At 55.2% G+C, this 21,442-nt stretch overlaps 1 protein-coding gene across 1 annotated transcript; it reads right to left on the bottom strand.

The window, feature by feature from the left end:
• Window positions 1-1,307: 1,307 nt before the first annotated feature.
• On the bottom strand, window positions 1,308-21,439 carry LOC148833208 (capping protein, Arp2/3 and myosin-I linker protein 3-like; the record flags this gene model as incomplete). The annotated part of the gene is made up of 16 exons (XM_088917803.1): window positions 1,308-2,118; window positions 2,433-2,549; window positions 2,905-2,976; window positions 3,155-3,344; window positions 6,048-6,184; window positions 6,487-7,009; window positions 7,109-7,322; window positions 9,302-9,478; window positions 10,091-10,170; window positions 11,052-11,254; window positions 12,153-12,219; window positions 13,399-13,521; window positions 15,701-15,788; window positions 19,477-19,652; window positions 19,756-19,869; window positions 21,398-21,439. Coding segments are annotated over 16 exons (2,364 nt in total), but the record flags the coding sequence as incomplete, so codon positions are not given.
• Between the last annotated feature and the right edge of the window lie 3 nt (window positions 21,440-21,442).

The following is a 21,442-nucleotide window of genomic DNA, read 5'->3' as shown; positions in this document are numbered from 1 at the left end:
AGCAGAAACAGGAAGGAAAACATTTGAGGTAATTTCCGCCCCCTGGTGGAAATGTGTGGTAATGGCATATTTTAGATTAGCTAAAGGGAGATTGAAATTAGTTTAATAGTGTTTAATTACAATCCTAACAGAACAGACGTGACTGGAATTAATTATGCTTTAGCCAATAAGCTGACATAACAGGTAATATATACATGCTTATAATTTTAGCCCCTTATCCCAGGTGACACAGACTGTCAGCAGATTGCAGCTGGACTGTGATGTATATCCTCTTCTTGAATTTGCTCAGTGAGTGAGAGGAGCTCGATCCATGAACCCCTGGGTGTTAAAAACTGCATACCTTGATCACGGTGTCTCTGTCCATCTGGGATCTCCTGTGTGTCTGTCAGTGTCTCTGACCATCTGGGATCTCCTCAGTGTGTCTCTGTCCATCTGGGATCTCCTGTGTGTGTCTGTCAGTGTCTCTGTCCATCTGGGATCTCCTCAGTGTGTCTGTCAGTGTCTCTGTCCATCTGGGATCTCCTGTGTGTCTGTCAGTGTCTCTGACCATCTGGGATCTCTTCTGTGTGTCTCTGTCCATCTGGGATCTCCTGTGTGTGTCTGTCAGTGTCTCTGTCCATCTGGGATCTCCTCAGTGTGTGTCTGTCAGTGTCTCTGTCCATCTGGGATCTCCTCAGTGTGTGTCTGTCAGTGTGCCTCTGTCCATCTGGGATCTCCTGTGTGTCTGTCAGTGTCTCTGTCCATCTGGGATCTCCTCTGTGTGTCTCTGTCCATCTAGGATCTCCTCAGTCTGTCTGTCAGTGTCTCTGTCCATCTGGGATCTCCTGTGTGTGTCTGTCAGTGTGTCTCTGTCCATCTGGGATCTCCTCAGTGTGACTGTCAATGTCTCTGTCCATCTGGGATCTCCTCAGTGTCTCTGTCCATCTGGGATCTCCTCAGTGTGTCTGTCGGTGTCTCTGTCCATCTGGGACCTCCTCAGTGTGTCTGTCGGTGTTACAGTTTAAAGACGTTCTTTAATTCTTTACACAGAGGGTGGTGGGGGTTGGGAACAAGCTGCCCAGCCATGTTGTTGATGCCAATACCCTGGTTTTTCACAAGAAACGGCAGGATGAGATCCTCTAGGAGGCTCTACTTTACACAGAGGGTGGTAGGAGTGTGGAACAAGCCACTCAATCAATTAGCATCTAGCAGCCCCGAGTGGCTCTTCCCATCTGTGACCCGTGTCGTCGGCCTGCGCGTGCCTGAATGTCACTCTGTCTGTACGACCAACACAGCAGCGGCCCAAATGAGGGACAACCTTCTCATGGGGAATAACTGCGCATTTATTCATCTCTTACAAAATATATTACACTTGCATCGAGAAAGAAAGACGAGGAGGACAGAGGGGTGAACCGGATGTCAACGAACAGCCAGCGAGGCTGCTGTGGGTCAGTGACACAGTAAAGCCATGTGCGACAGCATGAGTCTCAATAATCACAAGGGCACAGTCAGGACAGGTCAGCGCAGAGCTCATCAATACGTCTCAATATTTACATCGCTCGTCAGAGGCAAATCTCAGCCGTCCAGCACTTTACAGCAGCAGTTGTAATAATAATAATAGTCATAATAATAGTAGTAATAATAATAATAATAATAATAATAATAATAATTCCAGGCTCTGAATTGCTGTGATGATTATGTGTACTTGTAACACCACACTGCCCTCTGGTGTTGTCTGGTGGAATGACAGGATGGTTCAGCGGCTGGGTATCAGACTGGATGGCAGGCTGGGGCTCCAGGTGTCTGTGCATCTGTCTCCCTGGGCTGACAGGTAACCGACCCCCCTCACCTCCAACTTGCGGGGCCCTGTTGGGGTTTATCCACACAGCGGCCTCGAACCTCAGCAGTTTGTATGTTCTGTACAATGTGTAGGCTGACGCTGCTCTCCATAGGATTACACACACACACACACACACTGCCCCTGGAGGAGGCACATGGAAAGGTTCCAGAGCTGCAAACAGTCACCAAGAACGTTTCTGAGACAACCGTTGTCATGGCGACCCCATTCTTGGTTTCCCACGGTTTCCCACTGCTGTTGTCATGACGCCTCGCCGTTGCCGGGCACTGCGTTCCCATCGCCTAGAGACCACCGAGAGAAGTAGCAGAAGGAGGGCAGTCAGACAGACAGACAGGCATGCCAGCAGTGAGACGGTCAGTCAGGCAGATGGACAGACAGACAGGTGATGTGACAGACAGACAGGCAGGCACATCCATCAGTGAGACAGGAAGTCAGACAGAAACATGGACATGCCGAGAGACACACAGGCAGTCAGCAGAAGGGAGAGAGCAGCATTGGCACTGAGACCAACAGTTGGCCAGGCAGACAGACAGGCACATGGTCAGCGAGACAGGCAGTCGGACAGGAGGTCTGTCACACATTCGGGCAGTCAGACCTCTCTCGGGACAGTCCAGGGACTTGACTCGGGCATTCAGGGGGATTCTGGGCTTCTTCACAGGGGGCTTCCTCTCCGAGGACCTCTCTTGAGGGCTAGGGCTGTCCTTCTCACTGCCTGATTAAGACCGACAGGATGGGCCCCAATGAGTGAGCAAGACAGACAGGCCAAGAGGGTGACACACAGAGACAGTAACACACACACAGGCAGACAGACAGACACACAGACACAAAGGCAGACAACACACACTCAAAGGCTGACAGACAGACGCACAAAAGCAGACAAGAATACAGGCAAAGGCCAGCAGGATGACACACAGAAACAGGCAGACAGACAGACAGACAGACAGACAGACAGACAGACAGACAGACAGACAGACAGACAGGGAGGGAGACACAAAGTCAAACAGACAAACAGACAAACAAACAGACAGACAGACAGACAGACAGACAGACAGACAGACAGACAGTACCTGTATCACAGGACAGGGCTTTCCTGGTTCTCTGCGGTTTGATTGGAGCAGAGTTTCGGACCACCTCGTCAGCTGCACAACAGCCACAGTCACCATCAGTGAACAACAGCGCCCCCTCACACTTTACAGGCACAGCAGTGGAAGTGCAACTAACTTGATTATAAGTCATAAAATATTTCTTTTCTTTGCTCACTTGTTTTTTTTCATTTTCTCCCCACAACTTGTGTGTGTGTGTGTGTGTGTCAGTTACCTTGAGTGACAGCAGTGTCAGCCTGTCCGAACACAGGCTTCACAGAGGCAGGCGGGACAGGGGGCGGTTCCCTTCTCTCATTGGCTCCCTCCAGCGGTGAGGTCACAGAGGAAGGCAGGTCAGGGTCAGGGGTCACAGGAGGGGGCAGGTCTGGAGACCTGAGGGAGCTGTTCTGCTGGTTCTCTGGCTGCTGAGAACAGGAGTGAAACGTCACTGGAGGAACTGAGCTGAGTGTGAACACTGACACACAGACCACAAGACACACACAGACCACAAGACACACACTGACACACAGACCACAAGACACACACTGACACACACAAGCACACACACCACAAGACACACACACACACTCACACACACTGACACAGAGGAGCACAGTGACAGACACACACACTCACACACACTGACAGACACACAGTCGCACACACTGACACAGTGACAGACACACACACACATTGCTAGACACACTTGCTGGCTCTCAGGCACACAGAGATCTGTCCACCCACACCTTGCTCAGGACAGATGGACAAGCACACACTAACACACACTGACACACACACTCACACACACTGCTAGACACACTTGCTGACTCACTGTCTCAGGTACACAGAGAGCTGTCCACACACACCTTGCTCAGGACAGAGGGACAAGCACACACTAACACACACACTGACACAGGAGCACAGTGACAGACACACACACACTCACACACACTGCTAGACACACTTGCTGGCTCACTGTCTCAGGCACACAGAGAGCTGTCCACACACACCTTGCTCAGGACAGAGGGACAAGCTCACACTCACACACACACTGACACAGGAGCACAGTGACAGACACACACACTCACACACACTGTCTCAGGCACACAGAGAGCTGTCTGCACACACCTTGCTCAGGACAGAGGGACAAGCTCACACTCACACACACACTGACACACACACACTCACACACACACTGACACAGGAGCACAGTGACAGACACAAACACTCACACATACTGTCTCAGGCACACAGAGAGCTGTCTGCACACACCTTGCTCAGGACAGAGGGACAAGCTCACACTCACACACACACTGACACAGGAGCACAGTGACAGACACAAACACTCACACACACTGTCTCAGGCACACGGAGACCTGTCCGCACACACCTTGCTCGGGACAGAGGGACAAGCACACACTCACACACACACTGACACACACACTGACATAGGAGCACAGTGACAGACACACACACTCGCACACACAGGCACACAGAGACCTGTCTGCACACACCTTGCTCGGGACAGAGGGACAAGCACACACTCACACACACACACACACACACACTCACACTCACACACACACTCACACACTCACACAGGAGCACAGTGACAGACACACACACTCACACACACTGTCTCAGGCACACAGAGACCTGTCCGCACACACCTTGCTCGGGACAGAGGGACAAGCACACACTGACACACACACTGACACACACACACTCACACACACTCACACACACTCACACACACAGTGACACAGGAGCACAGTGACAGACACACACACTCGCACACACAGGCACACAGAGACCTGTCTGCACACACCTTGCTCGGGACAGAGGGACAAGCACACACTCACACACACACTCACACACACACTGACACAGGAGCACAGTGACAGACACACACACTCACACACACTGTCTCAGGCACACGGAGACCTGTCCGCACACACCTTGCTCGGGACAGAGGGACAAGCACACACTCACACACACACTGACACACACACACTCACACACACACTGACACAGGAGCACAGTGACAGACACACACACTCGCACACACAGGCACACAGAGACCTGTCCGCACACACCTTGCTCGGGACAGAGGGACAAGCACACACTCACACACACACTCACACACACACTGACACAGGAGCACAGTGACAGACACACACACTCACACACACTGTCTCAGGCACACGGAGACCTGTCCGCACACACCTTGCTCGGGACAGAGGGACAAGCACACACTCACACACACACTGACACACACACACTCACACACACACTGACACAGGAGCACAGTGACAGACACACACACTCGCACACACAGGCACACAGAGACCTGTCCGCACACACCTTGCTCAGGACAGAGGGACAAGCACACACTCACACACACACTGACACACACACACTCACACACACACTGACACAGGAGCACAGTGACAGACACACACACTCGCACACACAGGCACACAGAGACCTGTCTGCACACACCTTGCTCGGGACAGAGGGACAAGCACACACTCACACACACACTCACACACACACTGACACAGGAGCACAGTGACAGACACACACACTCACACACACTGTCTCAGGCACACAGAGAGCTGTCCACACACACCTTGCTCGGGACAGAGGGACAAGCACACACTCACACACACACTGACACAGGAGCACAGTGACAGACACACACACTCACACACACTGTCTCAGGCACACAGAGACCTGTCCGCACACACCTTGCTCGGGACAGAGGGACAAGCACACACTCACACACACACTGACACACACACTGACATAGGAGCACAGTGACAGACACACACACTCACACACACTGTCTCAGGCACACGGAGACCTGTCTGCACACACCTTGCTCGGGACAGAGGGACAAGCACACACTCACACACACACTCACTCACACACTGACACAGGAGCACAGTGACAGACACACACACTCACACATACTGTCTCAGGCACACAGAGAGCTGTCCACACACACGTTGCTCGGGACAGAGGGACAAGCACACACTCACACACACACTGACACAGGAGCACAGTGACAGACACACACACTCACACACACTGTCTCAGGCACACGGAGACCTGTCCGCACACACCTTGCTCGGGACAGAGGGAGGCTGTCTCCGTCTTTCATTGCCTCTGTCTCTCTCCCCTCCTCCTCCTCTCTCCCTCTGCTCTCCTCTGCCTGGCTCGCGCTCGTCCTCCTCCTCTTCCTCCTCCAGCGATGGTGGGCCTGGAGTGCGGGAGAGAGAGAGAGAGAGAGACGAGCGCATGAGCAGCGTCTTCGTCTTATCACGAGATCTCTAACGCACAGACGGGCTCCCACATCTCCGCACACATCAACAACTCGGAGGCCCCATGCAGCCCGGCCCAGACCTTAGAAAGGTGGGTGGGAACTGGGGGAACATGCAAACTCCACACGTACAGTGTTCCAGGCTGGAGACCAGAACCGAAGGTCACCAACAGCGACACTAACAGCACGCTCACTGAGACAGCTGGGGCTGTCTGACACACAGGCGCAGGGGGGTGCAGTACCCGAGCTCTCCAGCAGGTGTCTCTGCCTCAGGCCGGCCAGGCTGGGTTTGCTGGACTGGGGCGGCGGCTCCGGTTTCACAGGCTGGGCTGGGACTTCCGAGCCTGGAGACGTCCCGCGGTCGTCCGAGGCCCGTCTCTCCACCTCCCTGTCTGTCTGCCTGCTCTGCGCAGCCTGTCTGTCTGTCTCCCTGTCTGCCTGCCTGCTCTGCGCAGCCTGTCTGTCTGTCTCCCTGTCTGTCTGCCTGCTCTGCGCAGCCTGTCTGTCTGTCTCCCTGTCTGCCTGCCTGCCCTGCGCAGCCTGTCTGTCTGTCTCCCTGTCTGCCTGCCTGCCCTGCGCAGCCTGTCTGTCTGTCTCCCTGTCTGCCTGCCTGCCCTGCGCAGCCTGTCTGTCTGTCTCCCTGCCTGCCTGCCTGCTGTCTGCAGCCCGTCTGTCTGTCAGTTTGCTCTCTGCGGCCCGTCTGTCTGTCTGCCTGCTGTCTCCAGCCTGTCTGTCGGTCTGCCTCTCCACTCCAGACTCGGGTTTCTGAAAGAGGGAGAGAGAGACCTGAGAGATGCTGCGGCAGCCCGACAGCGCCCCCTGGTGCCCGCCCGGCGCTGGCCCGCCTCGCACCCTGGACTGCACCTGCTTGGCTGCCAGGCTCATCAGCTTGCCCAGGCCCATGCCCGGGAGGGGCACCCCCTGCACCGGCCGCGCCTCCACCAGGCCTCCTGCCCCGTCCCCCGGAGAGTGCACCTTCTTCCCATCAGCCCCTGGGCTCCGGGTGTCCTGGCCGGAGGGCTCGGCCTTCCCAGCATTCCCTGGGGGCTGCAGCAGGGAGTACAGACCCTCCGGGTGACTGAAGACGAGAGAGAGAGAGAGAGGAGGGAGTGTGTGTCAGACTCCACACAGACACTACACACAGGTACACACAGGTACGCACAGGTACACACAGGTACACACAGGTACACACAGGTACACTGACACAGGTGAGACAGGTCAACACAGACAAGACACTGCACACAGTGCTGAGACAGGTGAGACAGGTCTACACAGACAAGACACTGCACACTGCACACAGCGCTGAGACAGGCGAGACAGGTCCACACAGACAAGACACTGCACACAGCGCTGAGACATGTTAGACAGGTCTACACAGACAAGACACTGCACACAGCGCTGAGACAGGTGAGACAGGACCACACAGACAAGACACTGCACACAGCGCTGAGACAGGTGAGACAGGTCCACACAGACAAGACACTGCACACAGCACTGAGACAGGTCCACACAGACAAGACACTGCACACAGCGCTGAGACAGGTGAGACAGGTCCACATAGACAAGACACTGCACACAGTGCTGAGACAGGTGAGACAGGTCCACACAGACAAGACACTGCACACAGTGCTGAGACAGGTGAGACAGGTCTACACAGACAAGACACTGCACACTGCACACAGCGCTGAGACAGGCGAGACAGGTCCACACAGACAAGACACTGCACACAGCGCTGAGACATGTTAGACAGGTCTACACAGACAAGACACTGCACACAGCGCTGAGACAGGTGAGACAGGACCACACAGACAAGACACTGCACACAGCGCTGAGACAGGTGAGACAGGACCACACAGACAAGACACTGCACACAGCGCTGAGACAGGTGAGACAGGTCCACACAGACAAGACACTGCACACAGCACTGAGACAGGTCCACACAGACAAGACACTGCACACAGCGCTGAGACAGGTGAGACAGGTCCACACAGACAAGACACTGCACACAGTGCTGAGACAGGTGAGACAGGTCCACACAGACAAGACACTGCACACAGTGCTGAGACAGGTGAGACAGGTCTACACAGACAAGACACTGCACACTGCACACAGCGCTGAGACAGGCGAGACAGGTCCACACAGACAAGACACTGCACACAGCGCTGAGACATGTTAGACAGGTCTACACAGACAAGACACTGCACACAGCGCTGAGACAGGTGAGACAGGACCACACAGACAAGACACTGCACACAGCGCTGAGACAGGTGAGACAGGTCCACACAGACAAGACACTGCACACAGCACTGAGACAGGTCCACACAGACAAGACACTGCACACAGCGCTGAGACAGGTGAGACAGGTCCACACAGACAAGACACTGCACACAGCGCTGAGACAGGTGAGACAGGTCCACACAGACAAGACACTGCACACAGCGCTGAGACAGGTGAGACAGGTCCACACAGACAAGACACTGCACACAGTGCTGAGACAGGTGAGACAGGTCCACACAGACAAGACACTGCACACAGCGCTGAGACAGGTGAGACAGGTCCACACAGACAAGACACTGCACACAGCGCTGAGACAGGTGAGACAGGACCACACAGACAAGACACTGCACACAGCACTGAGACAGGTCCACACAGACAAGACACTGCACACAGTGCTGAGACAGGTGAGACAGGTCCACACAGACAAGACACTGCACACAGCGCTGAGACAGGTGAGACAGGACCACACAGACAAGACACTGCACACAGTGCTGAGACAGGTGAGACAGGTCTACACAGACAAGACACTGCACACAGTGCTGAGACAGGTGAGACAGGTCCACACAGACAAGACACTGCACACAGCGCTGAGACAGGTCCACACAGACAAGACACTGCACACAGCGCTGAGACAGGTGAGACAGGTCCACACAGACAAGACACTGCACACAGCGCTGAGACAGGTGAGACAGGTCCACACACGTCGATTTGAAACTTCAATTCCAGAGCCTCCCTGGAGAAACAGATGGAAAGGGAGCCCAGTCGTTCCCCGAGCTGTACCTAGGGGGCGCTGTGCGGCACTCTTCCCCACAGGCCCCTCCCCCTGCCCCGGACTCTGCGTGCTGATTGGCTGCGGGGGGGTTGCGGTTCCGGCGGAAGCCGAAGATGGACAGCACGGTGCGCCTCTTCTTCCTGTGGGAGCGCAGCGACTGGGCCTGGTGCAGAGCGGAGAGCTGGCTGCCGGGGGGACAGGCGGACAGAGGGAGACAGGGGGTTAATTCGGGCGCATTCTCTCCCGATCGCAGCCGAGCGTCGAGTGGGGGCTGGCTCACGCAGTATTGATTATTGATTGACTGGGTGCTGCCCGGTTCGGGGTTCAGACTGGACTCAGGGCTTGGGGTTCGGGGTTCGGACTGGACTTGGGGTTCAGGGTTCGGGGTTCAGACTGGACTCGGGGCTTGGGGTTCGGGGTTCAGACTGGACTCGGGGCCTGGGGTTTGGGGTTTGGAATGGATTCAGGGCTTGGGGTTCGGGGGTTCAGACTGGACTTGTGGCTTGAGGTTCAGGGTTCGGGTTTCAGACTGGACTTGTGGCTTGAGGTTCAGGGTTAAGGATTCGGACTGGACTCAGATCTAAGGGCTCAGAGTGCAGGGTTCAGGCTCGGGGCTCGGGGCTCGGGGCTCGGGGCTCGGGGCTCGGGGTTCAGAGTTTGGACTGGGCTCGGGGTTCAGGGTTCAGGGATCAGGCTGGACTTGTGGCTTGAGGTTCAGGGCTTGGGGTTCAGGGTTCAGGGATCAGGCTGGACTTGTGGCTTGAGGTTCGGGGCTCCGGGTTCGAGCGAGGCCTCACCTGTCGGGCAGGACCCTCTTGGTGTAGAAGTCGGGCAGCCCGTCGTCCAGCCTCGTCACGGCGCCGTTCTCAGCACAGTGCTGCGCAGGCAGAGAGAGACAGACGGGTTAGGACCGGGGGGCCAGGAGGGGAGACCCCTCGACAAGAGCCCCTCCCGGAGGCGTCGTCGGCACGACGAGGCAGCTCGGGGACCCACAAAGCACTGGCGGCTCCGGATTCGAAAGAGTCAGGGAAAGTAAGAGGGAGAGAGAGACAGGCAGAAAGAGGAGAGAGACAGGTTAAAACACCAGTAAGTTAGACAAGGTGTTACTGACGAGTGTGAGAGAGAGACGGGTCAGAGATCAGAGAGAGTTAGACAAGGTGTTACTGACGAGTGTGAGAGAGAGACGGGTCAGAGATCAGAGAGAGTTAGACAAGGTGTTACTGATGAGTGTGAGAGAGAGATGGGTCAGAGATCAGAGAGAGTTAGACAAGGTGTTACTGACGCGTGTGAGAGAGAGACAGGCTAGAGATCAGAGAGTGTTAGACAATGTTTTAATGATGAGAGAGAGGGAGAGAGAGACAGGTTAAGAGGGAAGGAGAGGGAAACAGCCGACATCCAGAGAAACTCCTTAGAAACTGAGAAGAGTTGGGAGAGTTTAAACACCAGTGAGAGAGACAGGTTAGAAATCAAACAGGCAGAGAGAGTTAACAGCAACAGAGAGACTGAAAGCTCAGAAAGCCGAAAAGAGGGTGAGACAGGTTGAGTACCAGTGAGAGAGACAGAGGAGATTACGTGGTCAAGGTCAGGGTCAGAGTGTTAGAAATGAGAGCGATTGTCTTAGAACCAGGAAGAAGAGGAGGAAGAGAGGGACAGGCAGGACATGAGATAAAGGGGGAGAGGGGAGAGGAGGAAACAGCTGGGATATAGGGAGGGAGAGAAAGACAGGCAGAGACTGATGGAGACTCCTCTTTCGCTCACAGAGTTGTTGGGGATCTCCGGAGGGGCGGGGACTCGCCGGTGCCTCCTGGGCGGTCTCGGCCTCACCCGGGTCACGTGACGCAGCGGTGCACCCTGGGTGGGCAGGGCAGAGAGGGTTTCCCACGATGCCGAGTGAGAGAGGGGCGTGGAGAGGAGGGGAGGGGCTGAGGGAGGAGGGGAGGAGCTGGAGTCATCACCTAGACCTGAGGGAGAGAGAAACAGAGGGGTTAATAGAGTACATTAACACTGCACTGAGAGAGAGGGGTTCATACAGACACACTGACTGATTGGACACTCCAGTACATTAACACTGCACTGAGAGAGAGGGGTTCATACAGACACACTGACTGGACACTCCAGTACATTAACACTGCACTGAGAGAGAGGGGTTCATACAGACACACTGACTGACTGGACACTCCAGTACATTAACACTGCACTGAGAGAGAGGGGTTCATACAGACACACTGACTGACTGGACACTCCAGTAAATTAACACTGCACTGAGAGAGAGGGGTTCATACAGACACACTGACTGGACACTCCAGTACATTAACACTGCACTGAGAGAGAGGGGTTCATACAGACACACTGACTGGACACTCCAGTACATTAACACTGCACTGAGAGAGAGGGGTTCATACAGACACACTGACTGACTGGACACTCCAGTACATTAACACTGCACTGAGAGAGAGGGGTTCATACAGACACACTGACTGACTGGACACTCCAGTACATTAACACTGCACTGAGAGAGAGGGGTTCATACAGACACACTGACTGACTGGACACTCCAGTACATTAACACTGCACTGAGAGAGAGGGGTTCATACAGACACACTGACTGACTGGACACTCCAGTACATTAACACTGCACTGAGAGAGAGGGGTTCATACAGACACACTGACTGGACACTCCAGTACATTAACACTGCACTGAGAGAGAGGGGTTCATACAGACACACTGACTGACTGGACACTCCAGTACATTAACACTGCACTGAGAGAGAGGGGTTCATACAGACACACTGACTGGACACTCCAGTACATTAACACTGCACTGAGAGAGAGGGGTTAATACAGGGACAGTGAACTCACTCAGTCTGGTGGAAACCGGGCGGATTCTCCTCATTCTGGACGTCCGCTTCTTTATCGCTATAGTGTCCTGCAGGAAGGGGCAGAGATGCACAGGGCGAAGAGACAGAGGCCGGGGCCCCAATCCACATCCGCCATCATCACATGCCCACCAGCGCACACAAAAAGCCCAGCTCTCACACACACTCACACACTATGCTGGTGTCCAGTTCACACTTACAGACACGTATTCACAGACATACACACTTGCACTCACGATGCTAGTGCCCAGCTCACATTCAGAGACAAAGCGGGTGCCCAGCTCACACACACTCGCACAAACACTCAAGACACGGGTGCCCAGCTCACACAAACTCGCACAAACACTCACGACACGGGTGCCCAGCTCACACACACTTGCACAAACACTCAAGACACGGGTGCCCAGCTCACACACAGTCGCACAAACATTCACGACACGGGTGCCCAGCTCACACTCACTCGCACAAACACTCAAGACACGGGTGCCCAGCTCACACACACTCGCACAAACACTCAAGACACGGGTGCCCAGCTCACACACACTCGCACAAACACTCAAGACACGGGTGCCCAGCTCACACTCACTTGCATACACACTCACGACACGGGTGCCCAGCTAAAACACACTCACGACTCTGGTGCCAAGCTCACACACACACGACGCCTTGTGCCCAGCTCACACATATTCACAAACCTGGTGCCCAGCACACACGCACGCACACACACACTCACGATTTTGGTGCCCAGCTCACACACTCCCGATGCTGATGCCCATCTCACATACACAGTCACGATGCTGGTGCCCAGCTTAGACACACACACTCCCGATGCTGGTGCCCAGCTCTCACACACACACACACACACACACACACAAACACACACACGTGATGCTGGTGCTCAGCTCACACACACACACTCCCGATGATGGTGCCCAGCTCTCACACGCACGCACGCACACACACACACACACACACACACACACACACACACACACACACACACACACACACACACGTGATGCTGGTGCCCAGCTCTCACACACACACTCCCGATGCTGGTGCCCAGCTCTCACACACACACACACACACACACACACACACACACACACACACACACACGTGATGCTGGTGCCCAGCTCTCACACACGCACTCCCGATGCTGGTGCCCAGCTCTCACACACACACACACACTCTCGTGATACTGGTGCTCAGCTCACACACGCACTCACGATGCTGGTGCCCAGCTCTTCGTCAGTGATGTCCAGAGAGTCGCGGTGTCTCCTCCGGCTCGTGCCCGTGCCTGTGCCCTCCTCCTCCCGGGCCCAGTGCTTCACTTGGGACACATGGCGAGCCTGGGGGGGGGTGACAGGCTCATGTTCAACAAGGCAGGAAATCAAAGTGAGAGTGTCTGTCGTCTTCCTGTCCAAGTGCTGGAGAAGATCAGTACTATCAGATCCGAGACTCTCGAGGGGTCTCAGACTCAAATCATCTCTGGCGCTGGTCCAATGACACACAGCTGAGATCAGACTCTGGGAACGGGTCAGACAGTCCCTCTGGCACCGGTCCGATCGGACACTGCGGGCTCAGACTCCGGGAACAGGTCAGTCAGTCCCTCTTGCACCGGTCCGATCGGACACTGCCGGGCTCAGACTCCGGGAACAGGTCAGACAGTCCCTCTGGCACCGGTCCGATCGGACACTGCGGGCTCAGACTCCGGGAACAGGTCAGACAGTCCCTCTGGCACCGGTCCGATCGGACACTGCGGGCTCAGACTCCGGGAACAGGTCAGACAGTCCCTCTGGCACCGGTCCGATCGGACACTGCGGGCTCAGACTCCGGGAACAGGTCAGACAGTCCCTCTGGCACCGGTCCGATCGGACACTGCCGGGCTCAGACTCCGGGAACGGGTCAGACAGTCCCTCTGGCACCGGTCCGATCGGACACTGCCGGGCTCAGACTCTGGGAACGGGTCAGTCAGTCCCTCTGGCACCGGTCCGATCGGACACTGCCGGGCTCAGACTCTGGGAACAGGTCAGACAGTCCCTCTGGCACCCTCTGGCACCGGTCCGATCGGACACTGCCGGGCTCAGACTCCGGGAACAGGTCAGTCAGTCCCGCTGGCACCGGTCCGATCGGACACTGCCGGGCTCAGACTCCGGGAACGGGTCAGTCGGTCCCTCTGGCACCGGTCCGATCGGACACTGCCGGGCTCAGACTCCGGGAGCGGGTCAGACGGTCCCTCTGGCACCGGTCCGATCGGACACTGCCGGGCTAAGACTCCGGGAGCGGGTCAATCGGTCCCTCTGGCACCGGTCCGATCGGACACTGTCGGGTTCAGACTCTGGGAGCGGGTCAGTCGGTCCCTCTGGCACCGGTCCGATCGGACACTGCGGGCTCAGACTCCGGGAGCGGGTCAATCGGTCCCTCTGGCACCGGTCCGATCGGACACTGCCGGGCTAAGACTCCGGGAGCGGGTCAATCGGTCCCTCTGGCACCGGTCCGATCGGACACTGCCGGGCTCAGACTCCGGGAGCGGGTCAATCGGTCCCTCTGGCACCGGTCCGATCGGACACTGCCGGGCTCAGACTCCGGGAGCGGGTCAATCGGTCCCTCTGGCACCGGTCCGATCGGACACTGCCGGGCTCAGACTCCGGGAGCGGGTCAATCGGTCCCTCTGGCACCGGTCCGATCGGACACTGCCGGGCTCAGACTCCGGGAGCGGGTCAGTCGGTCCCTCTGGCACCGGTCCGATCGGACACTGCCGGGCTCAGACTCTGGGAACGGGTCAGTCGGTCCCTCTGGCACCGGTCCGATCGGACACTGCGGGCTCAGACTCCGGGAACGGGTCAGTCGGTCCCTCTGGCACCGGTCCGATCGGACACTGCGGGCTCAGACTCCGGGAACGGGTCAGACGGTCCCTCTGGCACCGGTCCGATCGGACACTGCCGGGCTCAGACTCCGGGAACGGGTCAGACGGTCCCTCTGGCACCGGTCCGATCGGACACTGCCGGGCTCAGACTCCGGGAACGGGTCAGACGGTCCCTCTGGCACCGGTCCGATCGGACACTGCGGGCTCAGACTCCGGGAACGGGTCAGACGGTCCCTCTGGCACCGGTCCGATCGGACACTGTCGGGCTCAGACTCCGGGAGCGGGTCAGTCGGTCCCTCTGGCACCGGTCCGATCGGACACTGCGGGCTCAGACTCCGGGAGCGGGTCAGTCGGTCCCTCTGGCACCGGTCCGATCGGACACTGCCGGGCTCAGACTCCGGGAGCGGGTCAGTCGGTCCCTCTGGCACCGGTCCGATCGGACACTGCCGGGCTCAGACTCTGGGAGCGGGTCAGTCGGTCCCTCTGGCACCGGTCCGATGGGGACAGGAGAACTGTGTTTGGGCTTGAGCAGTAATGGACCATCTCGGGCCAGAATCACTGTCCGGGTCCCCTTCCTGCTACAACGGATCACAGCATCAGGAACAGTGGTTCTGCAGGACCACTGGGAACACTGGGATGGGACAGGATTGTGTGTCACTCACCAGGGTCTTGTGAGTAGCGTACAACTCCTGCAGAATCTGGTCCACAATGGAGTTTGTGAGATAGGAGACTACAGACAGCTTCACCTCCCTGAGAGAGAGACAGGAAGAGAGGGAGAGGGGTTAATACAGACACACTGACTGACTGGACACTCCAGTACATTAACACTGCACTGAGAGAGAGGGGTTCATACAGACACACTGACTGACTGGACACTCCAGTACATTAACACTGCACTGAGAGAGAGGGGTTCATACAGACACACTGACTGACTGGACACTCCAGTACATTAACACTGCACTGAGAGAGAGGGGTTCATACAGACACACTGACTGACTGGACACTCCAGTACATTAACACTGCACTGAGAGAGAGGGGTTCATACAGACACACTGACTGACTGGACACTCCAGTACATTAACACTGCACTGAGAGAGAGGGGTTCATACAGACACACTGACTGGACACTCCAGTACATTAACACTGCACTGAGAGAGAGGGGTTAATACAGACACACTGACTGGACAATCCAGTACATTAACACTGCACTGAGAGAGAGGGGTTCATACAGACACACTGACTGGACACTCCAGTACATTAACACTGCACTGAGAGAGAGGGGTTCATACAGACACACTGACTGGACACTCCAGTACATTAACACTGCACTGAGAGAGAGGGGTTCATACAGACACACTGACTGACTGGACACTCCAGTACATTAACACTGCACTGAGAGAGAGGGGTTCATACAGACACACTGACTGGACACTCCAGTACATTAACACTACACTGAGAGAGAGGGGTTCATACAGACACACTGACTGGACACTCCAGTACATTAACACTGCACTGAGAGAGAGGGGTTCATACAGACACACTGACTGACTGGACACTCCAGTACATTAACACTGCACTGAGAGAGAGGGGTTCATACAGACACACTGACTGACTGGACACTCCAGCACATTAACACTGCACTGAGAGAGAGGGGTTCATACAGACACACTGACTGACTGGACACTCCAGTACATTAACACTGCACTGAGAGAGAGGGGTTCATACAGACACACTGACTGACTGGACACTCCAGTACATTAACACTGCACTGAGAGAGAGGCGTTCATACAGACACACTGACTGACTGGACACTCCAGTACATTAACACTGCACTGAGAGAGAGGGGTTAATACAGACACACTGACTGACTGGACACTCCAGTACATTAACACTGCACTGAGAGAGAGGGGTTCATACAGACACACTGACTGGACACTCCAGTACATTAACACTGCACTGAGACAGAGGGGTTCATACAGACACACTGACTGGACACTCCAGTACATTAACACTGCACTGAGAGAGAGGGGTTAATACAGACACACTGACTGGACACTCCAGTACATTAACACTGCACTGAGAGAGAGGGGTTCATACAGACACACTGACTGACTGGACACTCCAGTACATTAACACTGCACTGAGAGAGAGGGGTTCATACAGACACACTGACTGGACACTCCAGTACATTAACACTGCACTGAGAGAGAGGGGTTAATACAGACACACTGACTGGACACTCCAGTACATTAACACTGCACTGAGAGAGAGGGGTTCATACAGACACACTGACTGACTGGACACTCCAGTACATTAACACTGCACTGAGAGAGAGGGGTTCATACAGACACACTGACTGACTGGACACTCCAGTACATTAACACTGCACTGAGAGAGAGGGGTTCATACAGACACACTGACTGGACACTCCAGTACATTAACACTGCACTGAGAGAGAGGGGTTCATACAGACACACTGACTGGACACTCCAGTACATTAACACTGCACTGAGAGAGAGGGGTTCATACAGACACACTGACTGACTGGACACTCCAGTACATTAACACTGCACTGAGAGAGAGGGGTTCATACAGACACACTGACTGACTGGACACTCCAGTACATTAACACAGCACTGAGAGAGAGGGGTTCATACAGACACACTGACTGACTGGACACTCCAGTACATTAACACTGCACTGAGAGAGAGGGGTTCATACAGACACACTGACTGACTGGACACTCCAGTACATTAACACTGCACTGAGAGAGAGGGGTTCATACAGACAGACTGACTGGACACTCCAGTACATTAACACTGCACTGAGAGAGAGGGGTTCATACAGACACACTGACTGACTGGACACTCCAGTACATTAACACTGCACTGAGAGAGAGGGGTTAATACAGACACACTGACTGACTGGACACTCCAGTACATTAACACTGCACTGAGAGAGAGGGGTTCATACAGACACACTGACTGACTGGACACTCCAGAACATTAACACTGCACTGAGAGAGAGGGGTTCATACAGACACACTGACTGGACACTCCAGTACATTAACACTGCACTGAGAGAGAGGGGTTCATACAGACACACTGACTGACTGGACACTCCAGTACATTAACACTGCACTGAGAGAGAGGGGTTCATACAGACACACTGACTGGACACTCCAGTACATTAACACTGCACTGAGAGAGAGGGGTTCATACAGACACACTGACTGGACACTCCAGTACATTAACACTGCACTGAGAGAGAGGGGTTCATACAGACACACTGACTGACTGGACACTCCAGTACATTAACACTGCACTGAGAGAGAGGGGTTCATACAGACACACTGACTGACTGGACACTCCAGTACATTAACACAGCACTGAGAGAGAGGGGTTCATACAGACACACTGACTGACTGGACACTCCAGTACATTAACACTGCACTGAGAGAGAGGGGTTCATACAGACACACTGACTGACTGGACACTCCAGTACATTAACACTGCACTGAGAGAGAGGGGTTCATACAGACAGACTGACTGGACACTCCAGTACATTAACACTGCACTGAGAGAGAGGGGTTCATACAGACACACTGACTGACTGGACACTCCAGTACATTAACACTGCACTGAGAGAGAGGGGTTAATACAGACACACTGACTGACTGGACACTCCAGTACATTAACACTGCACTGAGAGAGAGGGGTTCATACAGACACACTGACTGACTGGACACTCCAGAACATTAACACTGCACTGAGAGAGAGGGGTTCATACAGACACACTGACTGGACACTCCAGTACATTAACACTGCACTGAGAGAGAGGGGTTCATACAGACACACTGACTGACTGGACACTCCAGTACATTAACACTGCACTGAGAGAGAGGGGTTCATACAGACACACTGACTGGACACTCCAGTACATTAACACTGCACTGAGAGAGAGGGGTTCATACAGACACACTGACTGGACACTCCAGTACATTAACACTGCACTGAGAGAGAGGGGTTCATACAGACACACTGACTGACTGGACACTCCAGTACATTAACACTGCACTGAGAGAGAGGGGTTCATACAGACACACTGACTGACTGGACACTCCAGTACATTAACACTGCACTGAGAGAGAGGGGTTCATACAGACACACTGACTGACTGGACACTCTAGTACATTAACACTGCACTGAGAGAGAGGGGTTCATACAGACAGACTGACTGGACACTCCAGTACATTAACACTGCACTGAGAGAGAGGGGTTCATACAGACACACTGACTGACTGGACACTCCAGTACATTAACACTGCACTAAGAGAGAGGGGTTAATACAGACACACTGACTGACTGGACACTCCAGTACATTAACACTGCACTGAGAGAGAGGGGTTCATACAGACACACTGACTGGACAGACTCACTCCAGGGCCCGGTGGATGTCCTGTCCTGCTCTCTCCATCAGGGCGGTGCGGATGGTGGAACGAGGGATGGAGACGCGGTCGGTGACGGAGGAGAGGGGGGGGGTGAGGCGCTCAGCCTGTGTCGCGGACTGGGGGCACAGCTCCTGGCAGAGAGACACCATGGAGTCCACGATCACCTGGGGGGCAGGAGGCAGCCGGTCAGCAGGGGCACAGGGGGCAGTGGCAGGAGAGACGGGCGCGGGAGGGAGAGGAGGAGGAGGCCGGCGTCTTCCTCGGTACCTGCAGCTCCTTGTCAGCAGCCTTGGCGAGATCACCAGCCAGAGAGTCCAGCCGCTGCCTGACCGGGCCGTCCACCGACAGCACATGGGCCAGCTCGCAGAGAGACGGGTACAGCTGGGAGAGAGAGACAGGTTAATACACACACAGCACGTGGGCCAACTCGCAGAGAGACGGGTACAGCTGGGAGAGAGAGACAGGTTAATACACACACAGCACGTGGGCCAGCTCGCAGAGAGACGGGTACAGCTGGGAGAGAGAGACAGGTTAATACACACACAGCACATGGGCCAGCTCGCAGAGAGACGGGTACAGCTGGGACAGAGAGAGACAGACAGGTTAACATACACACAGCACATGGGCCAGCTCACAGAGAGACGGGTACAGCTGGGACAGAGAGAGACAGACAGGTTAACACACACACAGCACATGGGCCGGCTCACAGAGAGACGGGTACAGCTGGGACAGAGAGAGACAGACAGGTTAAAACACACACAGCATATGGGCCACCTCGCAGAGAGAGGGGTACAGCTGGGAGAGAGAGACAGGTTAATACACACACAGCTCATGGGTCAGCTCGCAGAGAGACGGGTACAGCTGGGACAGAGAGACAGGTTAACACACACACAGCATATGGGCCAGTTCGCAGAGAGACGGGTACAGCTGGGACAGAGAGAGACAGACAGGTTAACACACACACAGCACATGGGCCAGCTCACAGAGAGACGGGTACAGCTGGGACAGAGAGAGAGAGAGACAGGTTAACACACCCGCAGCACATGGGCCAGCTCACAGAGAGACGGGTACAGCTGGGACAGAGAGAGAGAGAGAGAGAGAGACAGGTTAACACACCCGCAGCACATGGGCCAGCTCACAGAGAGACGGGTACAGCTGGGACAGAGAGAGAGAGAGAGAGAGAGAGACAGGTTAACACACCCGCAGCACATGGGCCAGCTCACAGAGAGCTGGGAGAGAGAGACAGGTTAATACACACACAGCTCATGGGCCAGCTCGCAGAGAGACGGGTACAGCTGGGAGAGAGAGACAGGTTAACACACACACAGCTCATGGGCCAGCTCGCAGAGAGACGGGTACAGCTGGGAGAGAGAGTCAGGTTAACACACACACAGCTCATGGGCCAGCTCGCAGAGAGACGGGTACAGCTGGGAGAGAGAGACAGGTTAACACACCCACAGCACATGGGCCAGCGCGCAGAGAGACGGGTACAGCTGGGACAGAGAGAGAGAGAGACAGGTTAACACACCCACACAGACCCACTAGGAGAGAGAGATGGGTTAACGCATGAACAGAAAGAGAGCGAGACATGAGCTGAAGCAGAAAAAAAACGGAGAGATGAGAGTTCAGCGAAAGCCCTGGCTGAATGTGACTGGTGAAAGATGATGGGTTAGCAATACAGAGGACCGGGTCAATAACTCACAGACAGAGGGCAAAGCTCAGTACACAGAGAGACGCAGAACTGAAGACAGCCAGCGCACTCAAGCACAGGAACAGGCAGAAGAAGCAGACCCTGAGACAGCGATCAGCGTCACAGACACTGCGAGAGGCAGACAGGCCTACAGCACACACAGATCAACACAGCAGGAGATTCAGACCGGCTCAGCTGCTCAGCAAGGGAGAGGCTCACCGCTCGGGAGTTCCTGGCCTCCTTCAGGACCTGTCTCGCTCCCTG

Source organism: Atractosteus spatula, chromosome 5 (genome assembly GCF_055471065.1).
Source record: "Atractosteus spatula isolate fAtrSpa1 chromosome 5, fAtrSpa1.hap1, whole genome shotgun sequence".
Classification (NCBI taxonomy): domain Eukaryota; kingdom Metazoa; phylum Chordata; class Actinopteri; order Semionotiformes; family Lepisosteidae; genus Atractosteus; species Atractosteus spatula.
This window is presented reverse-complemented; position numbering and strand designations above follow the sequence as displayed.